The sequence below is a fragment of the Necator americanus genome, chromosome II, assembly GCF_031761385.1.
Source record: "Necator americanus strain Aroian chromosome II, whole genome shotgun sequence".
Classification (NCBI taxonomy): Eukaryota; Metazoa; Nematoda; class Chromadorea; order Rhabditida; family Ancylostomatidae; genus Necator; species Necator americanus.
In genome coordinates, this window is record NC_087372.1 from 3,544,970 (window position 1) to 3,560,030 (window position 15,061).

A 15,061-nucleotide genomic window follows, 5' to 3' on the forward strand; every position below is an offset into this window, starting at 1 on the left:
ATGTCATCGCTTCTATACTATTTCCTTCTTTTTGAGACTTTTGCCTTCATAATGGCTTACAAATGTTATAATGGTGAGTATTTTTAAATGTTTCAAGCATTAAATCAACCGAGTTAATTATTTTTCATAACTTTTTTTTTGCATCATTTTCGCGTCACGATTTTCTCCAATAGATTTTGCTATCCATTCTCAGCACTAGGTAAGATTCGTCAGTAATCGTGTAGCAAATTGTTCAGCTTTCACCCTCTTTTTGAATTGCAATCCTCTTGTGCCCTCACATTTATACATACTGAAATCTTTCCAATTTTCCTCCTAAATATGTAGAAACGAGAATGGAGAGATATGCTCATAATCGAAAAAAAAGCCCTCAGAATGCATTATGCTTCCATTCGCCTACAAAAAAAAAATGAAAGAAAATGTTCGATTCAAAAAAATCAAGCTCAAAGTTTGGAAAATTAGCAAAAAAAATGTTGCAACATTCATTGACGATGTGATTCTTACTAGTTGCCATTTCCTGACGATGTGAGCTGCCTTTCAAATTTCTAAATGAATGAATCTAAAATTCTGCACTTTACTCTACTCTACTGACAGGTGCTCCACAACACTTTTTAATGCGCTAGGATTATGATAAACGCTATCACACATTTCACAAATATCGGATAAAAAGTATGGATCGGAGACGAATCATGAAGAAATAGGGAGATGATTCAGGGTTCAGAAGATTTCGAACTCAAAGAAACTCATGTTGTGACCAATGGTTTGCTGACTGCGCAAGGTATACCGAACGTTCAAAAATAATAAATGTATCACAAAATTGGCGCACTGTGGAAGACTGATGGCAAGGATAGAGTATGGGGAATAGATTAAAAATAGGAGTGTGCTCATGCTCACTAACTTTTAATCGTCCTGAAAAAAGGCGTGGGAACGGGGTCTGTTCCTACGAGGTGCGTTAGAACGTCTTTGTACACACTCCAGTCACTTCAGTAGCCTATTCATTGGTTTTATTTGAAGAGGATGATGATGAGATCTCATTGATCCTCAACTGCTCACTCATGAACGCGGCACTTGCGCCGCGGTGGGAGCGTCTTCATGTACCTCGTGGGAAAGAACGCCGTTTTCTAAGATTATTAGGAAGAGTTGAGCAGCCACGCTAATTTTCGTGATCTACTCCTCGAATCCAATGTCTTCCATCAGATTCCCATACTATGACAATTTCGTAACACGCTACGTTTAAAGGCATCATCTCACGAATCTGGGGTGGTACGGATTTGAGGTGGAGAGTTCCTATACGAGGTCGTAGATTATGAAGAGGAGGGTGATTCCGTCCATTCATTCCTAATTGCGGTAAAAAAATGGTCCGGAAGATGCGGCGCGTGCACAAGGCTGGCGCGCTCCAATCGAACTCGTTGTAGAAAGTAGCGCGCCGGGATGCTCGAAGCCGTATCTTCCATGCCGTTCTTTTCGGGAATTAGGAAGAAATGGACGGTATCACACTTCTCTCCACAATCTACAATTTTTTCACTACTGGGTTGTTATGGGAACACATTTGAGTAACAAAAGGTATTTATCAGCTTCATTAGTCACAGCGAAAACGCACCAGAATTTACTGCCTCAAAATCACACCAATCTTCGGTCATATCATCGGAAAAAATGTGAATTCTCTTTGAATTTTCCATGTGTTGGTGCCATAACTAATGATAACTGCAGCTGTTGATTATTACAGCTATTTTACAGATAAGACAGAAAACGACCACAAACCAAACTCAACGCTGGACTGTCCTTGGTCAAATTATTGCTCAAAGTAAGTTATAATAGTAAAAAGAAGAATAAGTCAGATGGGGAAGTATTCACTATGGTAATCCGTTTTGTGAAGAGTACATAATTACATGGACCAAAAAAGCTAAAAAGGTACGAAATGAACAGCTCAGTTGTTCTTTTCACAACGAAACATGTAGTTGCAATGTGTCGGGTCAAAAAGACATCAAGCTCAGCACGTGTCGTGATGCGATGGAACGTAGCGGTTAGGATTGAGGTAGGACGGACTATCGTCTTCACTGCTAACACTATTCATCGCTGCAGTTCGCGTTGGTCACACGTGGATCCAAACCGCTAGCTTCAGTACGTTGCTTCGAGCGCAGCCACCTACGCAAATGCACCGAGCTTCACGTTGTTTTAGCCCGACTAGTATGTTCCCCGGCTTCCACGTCCGCAACGTGTCCGCAGCATTTCGTTCATGTCTCTTTCTACATACATTTTTTTGTTTGCTGTATTGTAGTCGAATACGTATAGTTGTTCGGGTAGAGATAAGTAGAGACACGCCTACACTTAAAAACATGCTTTTTTGTTCCAGGAGTGTACAAAAAGTGGGCAACAAAAGGATTAATATGTACTGGTGTGACGTGAATGGATGTAAGGTGAAGTCCTGCGTGATTTCCTCTCCACAGCTTTAGGTTCCTGCAGAGAATCACTCTTTCAGGGAGAAGGATGCTCAAAAACCGAAGGGTATGATATTAAATGCTGTTGTAAAGGCGATCTTTGCAATTCTACGACAAAGAAGTCCATCTTTTATGCAATTGTTTCTGTGGTGTTTGTAGTGAAGTTTTTGATTCTTTGAATAAAATGTGCAAGAATTAGTCGATCTATACATAACTGGTAGATGTACCAAGTACTGCAAGATGCTGACGCTAGATTCTGAAAATCAAGGGGAAAAAAACGACGCAGAGGCTTGATGGGAAGATGAGAACGGCTCCAGAAGAAATTGATCACCAACGGTCCGGAGCACTCGAAGTGACATTCTCACTGATAAAATGTTATAATAAACGTCCAGGCATGAGATTCAAGCGGACTTAAACGGGTTTACGCGAACATTCCTCTTTCTTCATCCCCTCTTGTACTAGTACGACTCTGTCTCAGCCCCTACAGCTAACACCTGTACGTTTTCTTTAAACATTTTTTTTTCGAAAATTATCAACTGAGCAATGTGTTCGTCCGGCTCACGCTGGACTTTAAGACGTTTCCATGTGCTTGCTTCGCTCACAGAACTGTTTTTTTAAAGGAAAAGTGAATGTACAGGAAAATCGGACTATAATCGGTAAGCTTCTTATTTAGCCATTAAGCGACACTAACTGAAGTGTGCGTGGATCGACACTACAGCGGAACAATAAGAGAAAAAGGAAAAAGTGCAAGACATTGATATATTTATACCTGCATTTCCATCTAGAGCATTATTTTTGCTGCACCACAAATAAAAGCTTCAAATGTCAAAGAATGTTTCTACAGGTTTTACTTATGCAACATAACATGATGTACTAAGAATAACATTTACGCCCTTAAAGGCAGCCCTCCACGAATCTGAGGTGGTACGGATTTCAGGTGGAGTATTCGTAAACGGGATGGGAGACTACGGAGAGAGGGGTGATTCCGTCCATTTCTTCCTAGCTGCCGTAAAGAACGGGACGGAAGATACGGCTTCGGCGCACTATTTTCTACAAGGAGTTCGACTGGAGCGCGCCAGCCTTGTGCAGCGCCGCGTCTTCTGGGCCGTTTTTCACTGCAATTAGGAAGAAATGGACGGAATCACCCCCCTCTCCATAGTCGCCCATCCCGTATACGAATACTGCACCTGAAATCTGCACCATCTCAAATTCGTGGGGTGATGCCTTTAAATTTCGTTGCAGAAAAAACATGTTATGATGTTCAAGAGCTTACCTTAAACACGACAAAAAACCTGAACATGAAAATTTGTTATAAATCTAATACATCATATAAAGACATCTACATTAAAATTTTGTCTTCTCTCTTTTTAGAATGTTTCATCTTTTTCAGCATTTGCACAAGGAGCTCTTTTCCATCGTTGCTGGTCTCTTCTATTTGGATTATGGTTGTTGCTTCGGTCCGTCTGTTTTTCTGTTCATTTTTTTTTGTTAAGAATTGTTTCTAGTTTTTTTAAGTTTCTAGTGCCCCCGTTTTTTTTTGGTGTTTTAAAAAAAAAAAATGTTTTAGGTTTTTTTTTTTTTTTTTTTTTTTGGGGGGGGGGGGGGGGGGGGGGAAAAATTTTTTTGGGAAAAAGAGGGGGGGGGGGGGGAGAAGGAAAAAAAAAAAAAAAAGAGGGGGGGGGGGGGGGGGGGGGGGTAAAGTGAGTCCCACTGTGCTGAGGTGTTACACCAGTGCCAGAAGGTAGAAATACATGGTAGTATGAGTTCCACAACGTCAGAATGTGCGCCCACGCTGGAAAGTACTAAGATTTGCTTGACGGGTTTTCCAGCATCAGATAGATGTGCCTATGCCGGAACGCAGAAAGGTGTATTGAGAGGGATATAATCCGCATTTCAGCTTTCTGGATCTCGGATCACACCAGAAAGCAGTATGATTGGGTGGCACGTGTTGAACGTCGCCAGTCAGGCATGTTGGCGCCAGGAAGCAGTGGAACACATCCCGTGACGTTATTTAGATACCGCTACCAGAAGGTAGAGAAGGGGAGGGTTAGACGGGTACCACAACGCCATAGTCCGTCAATGCCATAGAGCAGTAAAATGAATTGAGTCTGTTTGCCTGCATGGCAAATCATCGAAATGTACTACTTCGTATGTCCACTCCTCTATACGTTACACTCATCATGCTTGCAAGAGATGGCTTTCACGTTATTTAGCACTTTCACCCCGTTCTGTTTTAACTGTTGGGGACGACTACGAGAAAACTTCGATTTTGTAGCGGTATAGAAGAAGGAACATCATTCTATGAAATAACTTTGTCACATGTGCATTTATATGTGTGTATATGAATTTGTGTGAAGCAAAATATCGGAGAGCAGGTAAACGGATCCTATGACGTCGAATCGGTGTGTCAACGCCAGAAAGCGATAAAATGGGGTGACACAGGTCCGATGTCGCAAAAAGGTTAGGAAGCGCTGGGAACTGCACAGTTGGCGCAACGGAGCAAAAATTGGAATAAGCGCAATCATTGGTACAGCAGAACCGGGGGGCAATAATTGCAAGTGGATTTGCCAAAAAACGGGATGAGATGTTGTGAGCTGCTTCATTGCTGTGTGAGTTGCATGTGTTGCATTTCATCCCTATGCATTTTTCCGCCATGTGATGCGCTTGTACTAGGACAAATCTTCATCGGATAACGATGTATCCAACCAAGACATTCATTTTTTTCCGCTGGAGTGCGTTCACTACTCGTCCAAATCCGTGATAATCCTCATTGATAATTTTATCGCGGTACCGCCCCTCCGATAAATACAACCCTCTTTTGTTTTGCGTACGCCCTTCGTAGCAATTTTAGCTGTATAAATCCCTACTTTACAGCCATTTCATTCCAAAAACAATACAGTTGAGTTAATAAAATCATCACATACAAAAAGGGATCCAGTACTGACTAAAAATAAATAGAATCGAATGAACCTAGAACAGATGAGGACTAAAAAAAATTGCATTAACACCAAGTGAATACAAGAAAAAAGGAAATCGAAACAAAATATATTTTTCGCAGATAGAGTATTCTTTCACTCAAATGAAAGCTGATTATTTTTATAAATACAAAAACAACATCCATGGGATACGAGAAAAATCAGAAACTATTAAATCCGTACTTCATTATTATATAACAACTTTTTTCATCTGATTCATCACTAGTCACACTCAAGATGGAACAAAAATGGGAGAAACGTCACTCCACTTCTACTTCCAAAGCATTAAATCACTCATTCTGACATCTGTTCAAAGGAATGAGGATGGTGGGCGAAAAATCGAAAAATTCCGAAAATTATCGGTAATTCCGAAGTCACACACTTGCAAGATCCATGTTATCGTGGAAATAAAAGCAAGAAAAATTTTAGATGAGCGCAGCCAAAAATGTATTATTATGTGTTATAAACATAATATATAAATAAAATACAAATTTTTTTTATCAAAATGTTAAACATATAAAAATAATATAAATATAATAAAAATAAAAAAATAATATAAAATAAAAAATAATATAAAAATAATAATATAAATAAGAATAATATAATAATATAAATATATATTAAAATATTAAAACCAAAAGCGAAGTTTTTCAGGACGTTTGCTTTTGTTTTGTTTAATCCCGAAAGCTAGATATGTACACAAATGCGATCGGCTCAGCATTACGTGAACTTTCTAAAAGAAATCCAGAGTTTTGAAGATTCGTATGCTTTCAGAAAAAGATTATTCTTCGTTCGTATATGAGAAATTTACGAAATAAGCTGTGAATGAAGGTTAGTTTATGTTTTATTTATTTGTTTGCTATTTGATGCATTTACGGTACAAAAACTATAACTTCTACTGGTTTGAAGAAAGAGTTTCTAATGAACACCTTAATTCAATATTTTCTCTAATTATGGAAACAACTGGCACCATCTCACTGTAATTTTTAATTACAGTAAGATTGTTTCACCTAAAATGCTGCTGTTCTTAAACTTTTTTCTATTATTTCGCTTTTTACTTTTCTGTTTTTATTTTAACTCTTCACTTATCACTTAACTGTTACTTCTTACTTATTTTAACTTTACTTTTGACTATTTTTATTCATTTATTCTACTTTTTCCACTGTCTAATTTTAGCTTGTTCAAAAGAAATCAAACAGGGAAAATGAGAACAAAGTATCCTTCAGTCCTGGATAACTGGATATTACTGAAAGTTATAAACATAAATCGAATCGGAGCAACAATGCATGAACTTCCTAGAGGGAAATCCAGACTTACGATTCACGCTTCACGCTTTACGTTTACGAGATTCTTACGCTTTTTTTTTCGAACGAAGATTGTTCTTCGCATGAATGAGATTTGTAAAAATATTTTGAATAAAGAGTACTTTATGACTTAGTTATTTTTCTCTTGTTTAATACCCTCATACAATTTTTCTCGATGAGAATTTTTTCCGTTTCATCTTATTCGCCGGGGCGTTTCACCGGCAAATTTCGATCATGTGACGTCACATCATTCACTAACATTACCAATGTACAATAACAGTACAATTATAGGTAGGGCGCGGGGCGGTTATATCCGACGGTGAAACGTTGTTGGTAAGCCTCGAATAATGGCTGTTGTCAGTGAGTTCGGTCCATACATCCGCCGACACAGATCGTCGATTCACGCACCCTCCATTGAGCGCATCTCATCCCTGCTCACGCTATACACATACTGTATCTTGCTTGCTTCACATGCTATTTATGTCAAAAAAAAAAATAACTTTAACTCAATACCTCAATTTCAAATATCCGACCTGACGACAAATTCTATAAATTTTCCATCAACAGTAACCTAACTTAATCATTTCAATTTTTATTAATTTTATTTATTATCAATTATATAATTTTCTTAGAAATCGTTTCTTCTATTTTCATGCCCACTTTTAATCTGAACATCCTTTAAAGGTGTATCTGGGAAATGCATATATCTGGGAAAATCTCTTTTTTTTTGTCATTTTTTGTCACTTTTTTTTTGACCACGCACATGGGTACAAAAAAAAAATTTGATAAAAAAAACATAAAAATAAAGAACAGAAATCCGCCTGCGCATTTATCAGGAAAAAAAATGCAAGGGATGTGTTGTCGGTCCATTTTTAAAACATGTTCATGCATTTATAAACGCATATTTTGCCTATTTAACTACTTTCTCCGAAAAAAAAAGACAAATCAGAGGTTGCCAGTCATTTTCGGAAAAGAAATGTCCCTTTGGGAGGAACTGAGGTCCCGCTCAAAGTAACGCACACCACACCATCAACCAACAATTACCTATTTTTATTATTGTAAATTTGTTCGGTTATGAAATATAAATTTACAGAGCAGAGCTGGTAAAAGAAACTCCTATGTCCCAAATCCCAGAAAATCCCAGAAAAAGAAAAGAAAATCGGATCCCAGAAAAAAAGCGAGAATTTGCCAGAACTTGTCGCTAATAAGTTCAAAAAAATTTCATAACTTTCATTACTCGATTTTTTTTTACATTACTGCCATTTTGAACATGCAAATCAATAGTTCAAATCTACCATTAATCAAGTCCATTGATTTTTTTCCGTCAATCCCCCATCTTGTCCTATTTTTTTCAAGAAACAATTCTGTCTCTGGCAAGAGCAGTGGATAGTGGATATATGTACTTTTATATACAAACTTATATTCACGAACTGTCCGTCACATCATTACTTAGGGAACATCAAAAGATTACTTTCGAGAAAACAATTGTGACTATAAAAACAAATATTAATAGAGTCCAACTTCTCTGAAGTTTGAAGATTATCAAACACTTCCAGTCTCACCTTCGCATTTCGATTATATTTCCCTCCTTCAGCTAGATATACAGTCGCATGTTCATACTTTATCGCCGCGCGACCATAGCAACGTTGTGCTGGAGTGCAAGGAAAAAACTTCTAAATGGCAGTTTACCACAAAACTGATGGTCCCTTCGAGGCACCTAACAACAACGCTCACGTATTCGAGCGCAGACATACGAGCTGCGTGTCAGCCAGCGGGAGTGAGAGCGTGAGCGTCCCATTGTCAGTTCGCCCGCGTACGCTGCGCATATGCCTGACACACGACCACGTGACACGGTGCTTCGTAGGAATATTCGATAGGCAAGGCCGCTTTCCACCGCGTTTTTCACAGCAAGTAGTGAGAATTGAGAGTGATTGCGCTACTACTTTGATCTACTCACCTAATCCTACCTTTTCGTGAAGAAATCCTTACAGGCATCACCCCAGATGTGTACCAGAAAGAGTAGTGCGGACGCGTTGCGAACGTGGACGGCAAACATATTACTCGGGTTAAAGGCACCACCCCAGAAATCTGGGGTGGTACGAATTTCCGGTGGAGTATTCGTATACGAGATCGTAGATTATTGAGAGAAAGGTGATTCCGTCCATTTCTTCCTAATTGCCGTAGAAAACGGCCCGGAAGATACGGCTTCAAGCGCTCCGGCGCACTATTTTCCACCAAGAGTTCGATTGGAGCGCGGAAGCCTTGTGCGCGCGCGTATCTTCCGGGCCATTTTTTACGGCAATTAGGAAGAAATGGACGGAATCACCCCACTATCCGTAGTCTACTATGCCGTATACGAATACTCCACCTGAAATCCGCACCACCTCAGATTCGTGGTATACTGCCTTTAATTTCGTGGTGTGCTCTCGTTAGACTGCGTACACGAGCTAGCGTAGTTTACATTATGGGTCGGTACATTCATTTATGTGTATTCCTGAGCAGAGCATACATGGGAAGAACGGCAAGACGATTTCGGCAGGCGATTTCTGTCAGGAGTCCATCGGAAAAGGTGAAATACGTATAAAGGGTGGTTCATATAAGAGAGTGAAACAGAATTTTAAACCGCTAAAAATATCAATAAACAGTAAAGTTTTTGTTTCTTCTATTGAGTTTTTGCTTCTGGCCCTTTACGGCAATCAGCAGTGTTTCATAATTAGAGCACGAAGGCTAGTAATAGGGAGTGAGTGGAATATTGCAGGTGAAAGTCACTCCGATATTACATAGCTTAGCTCTGGATACCTCTAGTTGTCGCTGGTTCCGGATTTCGGAACGACACTGATTTGAAAGATCTTTGGGGGCTCCGTAAAACAACGTATAGGTCGTACAGGCATTCACAGGCTTTTCCTTAGATTCTACAATAAAGTCGAATGCCTCGGCATATCCGTAAAGAGTCGAATCATCGCCGAACAATTTATCCATCATCTATAAACGTCATCTCTAACCACAGTAAAACGATTGAACGCTGAGAAACTTCCCATCGATCATAAATCATCCATTCCGCAATAATTTAAAGACATCGTCACGTTTTATTCATCACATGGCAATCCACATGCACAATCGAGTTAGGACCTTCATTTACCGACCAATGCTGCAAATGGGTCGCGATACAGGATAAACCAGGAATAACTCCTCAGTTTCTTACCCTCAAGGTAAAAAATAAAGTGTCAGTGTCTGGGGTTGATCAATCCGCTTGGGATGGGTCATCGCGTTCACTTCAATTCAGAATTGTTTGCGGCTCATGAACGCGTGTACAGCTTACAAAATGGCTAGCGGAGCCGAGCCGACGAATCAAATCAGTGTTTTTATCCTCCCAAACAAGTCTGGTACCAATTTATTTGACCTCGAAGGGATAAAAGGCTTATTTGGTAGTGGAGCGGTATCGGTCGTACCGACACAGCGCTACACCCGTTAAAGATACAAGCTCTAAATACGATTTTTTGTGTCACGGTAAACAGGGACGTAGGTGGAGTCCTTTTTGTTCTTTTTAGCTACATGCGGAACACAAAATTAAGGCCGTAGCTTGGCACAAAAACAGCAAAGCACAAAACTAAGGCCGGAATTTTTGTATCTTTCTTTTTGTTATTTTCAAAAACCACGTCTTCAGGGTGGCGTTCACCAATTTCTGTGCAGAAATTGAGAAAAAAATCTGCTTGGAAATCGTCATAACCAGGCCGTTAAAGGCGGTTGTAGCTCACCGCTTGCATTACTCCACATAAAATTTAAAATCTAACAAATTCATTGCGCGTGGAGTCCTTTAGGCGATTTTTTTTGGATAGAAAGAGCTTAGAGAGTTTTAAAAAGCCTTTCGTCTATCATCCGATGGTCAAAGTAAGGTTTTTGAAGGAATAAATTCCCTTCATTGTTACTGCATCGACGAACTAGCGAGTGAGTATACGCAACCCACATCCCGATTATCCATTCACTGTTGCAAGTATAACAGGCGTGCCTGGTTCGCTGGTTGAACTTCCAGTTGTTACTGGCTGCTATCCTCGCTGCCCTCATTCATAATAGCCCCACCGAACTCTCTCCGTCGCATCTCATCCATACAATGTTGCAGGTAAACGTCCACGAATATCCATCTACTAATCACCAACTTCTGCTTCTGGGAATAATTTTAGGAAAAAGTGTAGGTAGTTGGAAAAAGTAGTTGAAGTATCCAGAATTATCCACAGAACTCCACGGGAAGGGGGGAGGAGGAGGAGGTGATCTGCGAACGTTTACTAGTTATCGAGAGTTGTTATGATCAGCAAAATTATTCACGGTCGAGTAGCTGTCGAACGAGTGATCCTGACAATCTTTCCGCAAACAAATACGGCACATCTTCGACGAAAACACTTCTCAGTTGCGGGTTTAGCATATTTGTGTGTATGTATACGTCGGTTAACCTACCTCCTCTACAGATTCATTCTAATTCCCTCAGTATAAGTAATCACATGGTACTCGACTTTCTCAAAAGCGAAAAAAAAAATTTAAAAGATCTAAAATTCACCTCTCTCGTTCTCTTTTTTTTTCGAATCCCAGCCAGTCATCATAAAAACGTTTAAAGCCAAATTTATTTAACCAACTGAACCGTATCTGCGTCCCAATTATGCTGCACAAAACCATGGCTCGTTGAAAAAATTTTTTTCACAAGCTGTTGTCAAAATAAGCAAAATAAGCGGATTTCATGACGAAATCCTATCCAGCCAGCCATTGAAGTTCACTTTCAAAACACTTTCGGCTTTTGTTATCGACATACAATCTAACCATGAGTGCGAATTCTGTAAGTTCTCCATGTCATATAATTACAGTAAGTAATCTAAGTTATTTATGTTATTTTAAATTATTTATTGTGAAATAACTATGTAATTATTGAAATGTCAACGATTTCCACTGATCTGATAGGTGAATCACGTTTTGGTGTGTGTGTATTTTTTTTCCTTCAAACACATTTTCCACAAATATGAAAAGAGTAAAGGATAAAGTATTTGGCGTTAATCAATCCGCTTGGGATCCACGCCATCACGTTCAGTTCAATTTAGAATCGTTTGAGGTTTTACGAACGCGTGACTGACCCTTACAATGACTTGCGGCGGCTAGCCGATGTGTCAAGTCGGTGTTTTTATCCTCCCAGACAAGTCTGGTACCAATTTCTCGACCACGGAGGGATGAAAGGCTCGGTGAGCACTAGGGCGGATTCGAACATTTGATCGATCGTAAAGTCACAGCGAAACCTCTTACCGACTGAGCTTTCTACAAATATATACAATTCAATGTACTTTACTTTACTTTGCTACTGAACCTGAGCTGCTCTCTCTGGACCACAAGAAGAGTAAAGATGTCCATTGTGGTCAAAGCAGTTAGGGAAGTTTGTAATTAGCAGAGGACTTCAATAAAATATTAGGTGAAGTAAACAGTTCTGAGCGCGTTTGGCACCCATACATCGAGCTTCTTGTTGAGAATAGCCTCACGGAAATGGTTCCAAAGAGGTTTTCTGGCTAATTTTCACTTCATGGGCAATAGAATGCTCATATGGCGGTCCGACTTGACGACGTCCATGATTTTTTTTTATCGACATTTTCAATGACTGGCTTACCAGAGCGTGTCTCATCTTCGACGTCCATATTACCGAAACGAAATCATTGAAACCACCACTTTGCTGTTGCTATATACTATACTGTATACTTCGACACTGTATTAGGTCCATAAACAGCACAAATTTTTTCCCCGGGCGCTTGTTTCACCTTTTCACCACGGTCCGTAGTGGTACTGTAGAATGTATCGAATCTTCTCTTTTTCTTACCAACTGCCTCCACCAAACACAAAACTGATAAAGAACTTTTTTGAATGTTGCGTAATGTCACCTTGAAATTGCCGTATAATATGTCTCGATGCGATGTTTACATCGTCAAATATGGCTCACCAAAGACGTTAAGCGAAAACGCACAGAACTTTTTACTACATCTAATACAATAAGGTTATATCTAATAAAAAGAGCTATAATATTTCTCTGCTTAGAACAATAAAACTTCATTAATCACAGAAATATGATATACATATTTAAAAGTCACAAAAGTGGGTGACTATCGTAATTCACATAGTGGAAGAAGACTACCAAAAGGCATTCTTCAATTTTCTTCGTCCAGAAATGAGATCTACTGAAATTCTTTTTTTTTGTAAAGAAAAAGTAAAACATTGTCTTGCTCCATAAATTCTTTGAAACGTCTCCAAGAATTTCAGTAGTACATTCATTCAGTAGATTGTACTAAGTTATTTATGATTACGGTATTTTTAACTCCTTAAAGGTATCACCCCACGAATCTGAGGTGGTACGTGGATTTCAGGTGGAGTATTCGTATACGGGATAGTGGATTATGGAGAGGGGGGTGATTCCGTCCACTTCTTCCTAATTGCCGTAAAAAACGACCCGGAAGATGCTGCGCCGCACAGGGCTGGCGCGCTCCAGTCGAACTCCTTGTGGAAAATAGCGAGCCGGATCGCTCGAAGCCGTATCGTCCGAGCCGTTTTTTACGGCAATTAGGAAGAAATGAAGAACGGAATAAAAATCGCCCTCCTCCCCATCATCTACGACCCCGTATACGAATACTCCACCGGAATCCGTACCACCTCAGATTCGTGGGGTGATGCCTTTAAAAATGGTGTTAAAGTAGTGTCAAAAGAGGTACCAAAGAGAGATCAAGACTACTGTAGCCACAAATTCAATTTCGTGTATACGCAGCCTTCAATAACACCTCCTTCTGGTCGATTTTGAAGAAACCTCCCCCTTCGCTCCACCCCTTTCCCGCTCCTCAAAGAAAAAAAGCAAAAAAAACGCCTTCATATCTTAGTATTAACCGTTCATTGAACGCGGAAACGTTTTCACGCTTTCGCTTTCGATTTTTCTCCGCGCAAACATTTTTACGGTAATATTTGTAGTACTGGCAAAACAAACAACTCTTAACTACTCGTATCTCGTAAATATTGCTAATTCTCGTAAATGACACTGTAATCACTTGCGTAAACATATTTACAGTGAAGCTAAGAAACATCGTGCCCATCAACTCTAGGGACATCGTTCTGGGAACCCTAAAACTATAGAGATCTATCGTAACGTTCATGTTTTCGTATTGTTACCAATGCCTAACAGAATTTTTTTTTTCGCCCCGATGGATTGTGGAAATAATCGCTGTATCGACAATTTTACAACTGCGCATTGCCGATTCGCGCTCTACCGTATATCCATATAAAAATATGAGTGAGAGGGAAATTATTGTTGATATATACAATGGATAAGAACGCTACTCTAACGCTGACATCAACGAACGATTTAGAACAGAATATTTTGACGGCCATTTACTGTAATATACTGCGTTTATAGTTTGAGAAAATGTTTGGAGAAAGGTGCAGGTGAATAAATCGATAATTTCAGAGGTTTTGAACTGCAATATATTGATATTTATTATCAATGTCATATATTTTGATACTTTATTATTATATTTTTTTATAATATTAGTATTTTTATACTATATTCATAGGGGCGGGTGTAGCGCAGTTGGCAAGAGGTTGCGCTGTCTACATGATCGATCGGAGGTTCGAATCCGCCCTGGTGCTCACCAAGTCTTTTATCTCTCTGGGATCGATAGATTAGTACCAGACTTGTCTAGGAGGATGAAAACACTGACTTGACCCATTGCTAGCCACCGCAAGTCATCGTATGAGCCAGTTACATGGTCGTTAACCTCAAACGAATCTGGATTGGAGTTAACGTGGTGGTGCATCCCAAGCAGATTGACTAACGCCAGACACTTTGTTCTTTATCCTTATTTATTAGGATTTTTGGGTAAAGTGCAATCGGGTGCAGCGTAGTGGTATTAGGTTCCGCTACGAATGCACGATCGATGGTTCGGAACCGCCTCAAAACCAACTTAGCACTTCGAAATCCAAAGAGTCGATTAATTGGTGCCAGATTTGTTTGGGAAGATGAAAACACTGACCTAAATCATCGACTAGCCCCCGCAAGCCGTTGTGTACACTGTACACGCGTTCGTAAACCTCAAACGATTATGAATTGAAGTCGAACGCGAAAATGCATCCCAAAAAGATTAACTAACGGCAAATATTTCATCCTCACATTTTAAAATTAAGATTTGTAGCATTCTAACAGTAATACTTTACATTCTGATATAAAGTACACTGTTTAAAATATAAACTAACTATTCGTGGGACTAGGTACAATAAAAATACACTAGGAAATAGAAGGGACCTGGCAGTGAAAAAAAATTATAAAAGAGCATGAGCCTAAATGAAA

At 39.5% G+C, this 15,061-nt stretch overlaps 1 protein-coding gene across 2 annotated transcripts in view; it reads left to right on the top strand.

The window, feature by feature from the left end:
• RB195_016771 (uncharacterized protein) overlaps positions 1-15,061 on the top strand; it is a gene marked incomplete at both ends in the record, with an annotated part of 30,412 nt that continues 15,351 nt past the window's right edge. Inside the window, 5 exons of one of the 2 annotated variants that reach the window (XM_064183467.1) lie at positions 1-73; positions 1,735-1,801; positions 2,351-2,414; positions 2,477-2,502; positions 3,826-3,892. In XM_064183467.1, the coding sequence (XP_064039347.1) occupies positions 1-73; positions 1,735-1,801; positions 2,351-2,414; positions 2,477-2,502; positions 3,826-3,892 (297 nt within the window). Of the gene's footprint in view, positions 74-1,734; positions 1,802-2,350; positions 2,415-2,476; positions 2,615-3,825; positions 3,893-15,061 lie in introns of those variants that run through there. The other variant, XM_013445069.2, reaches the window with a different exon arrangement.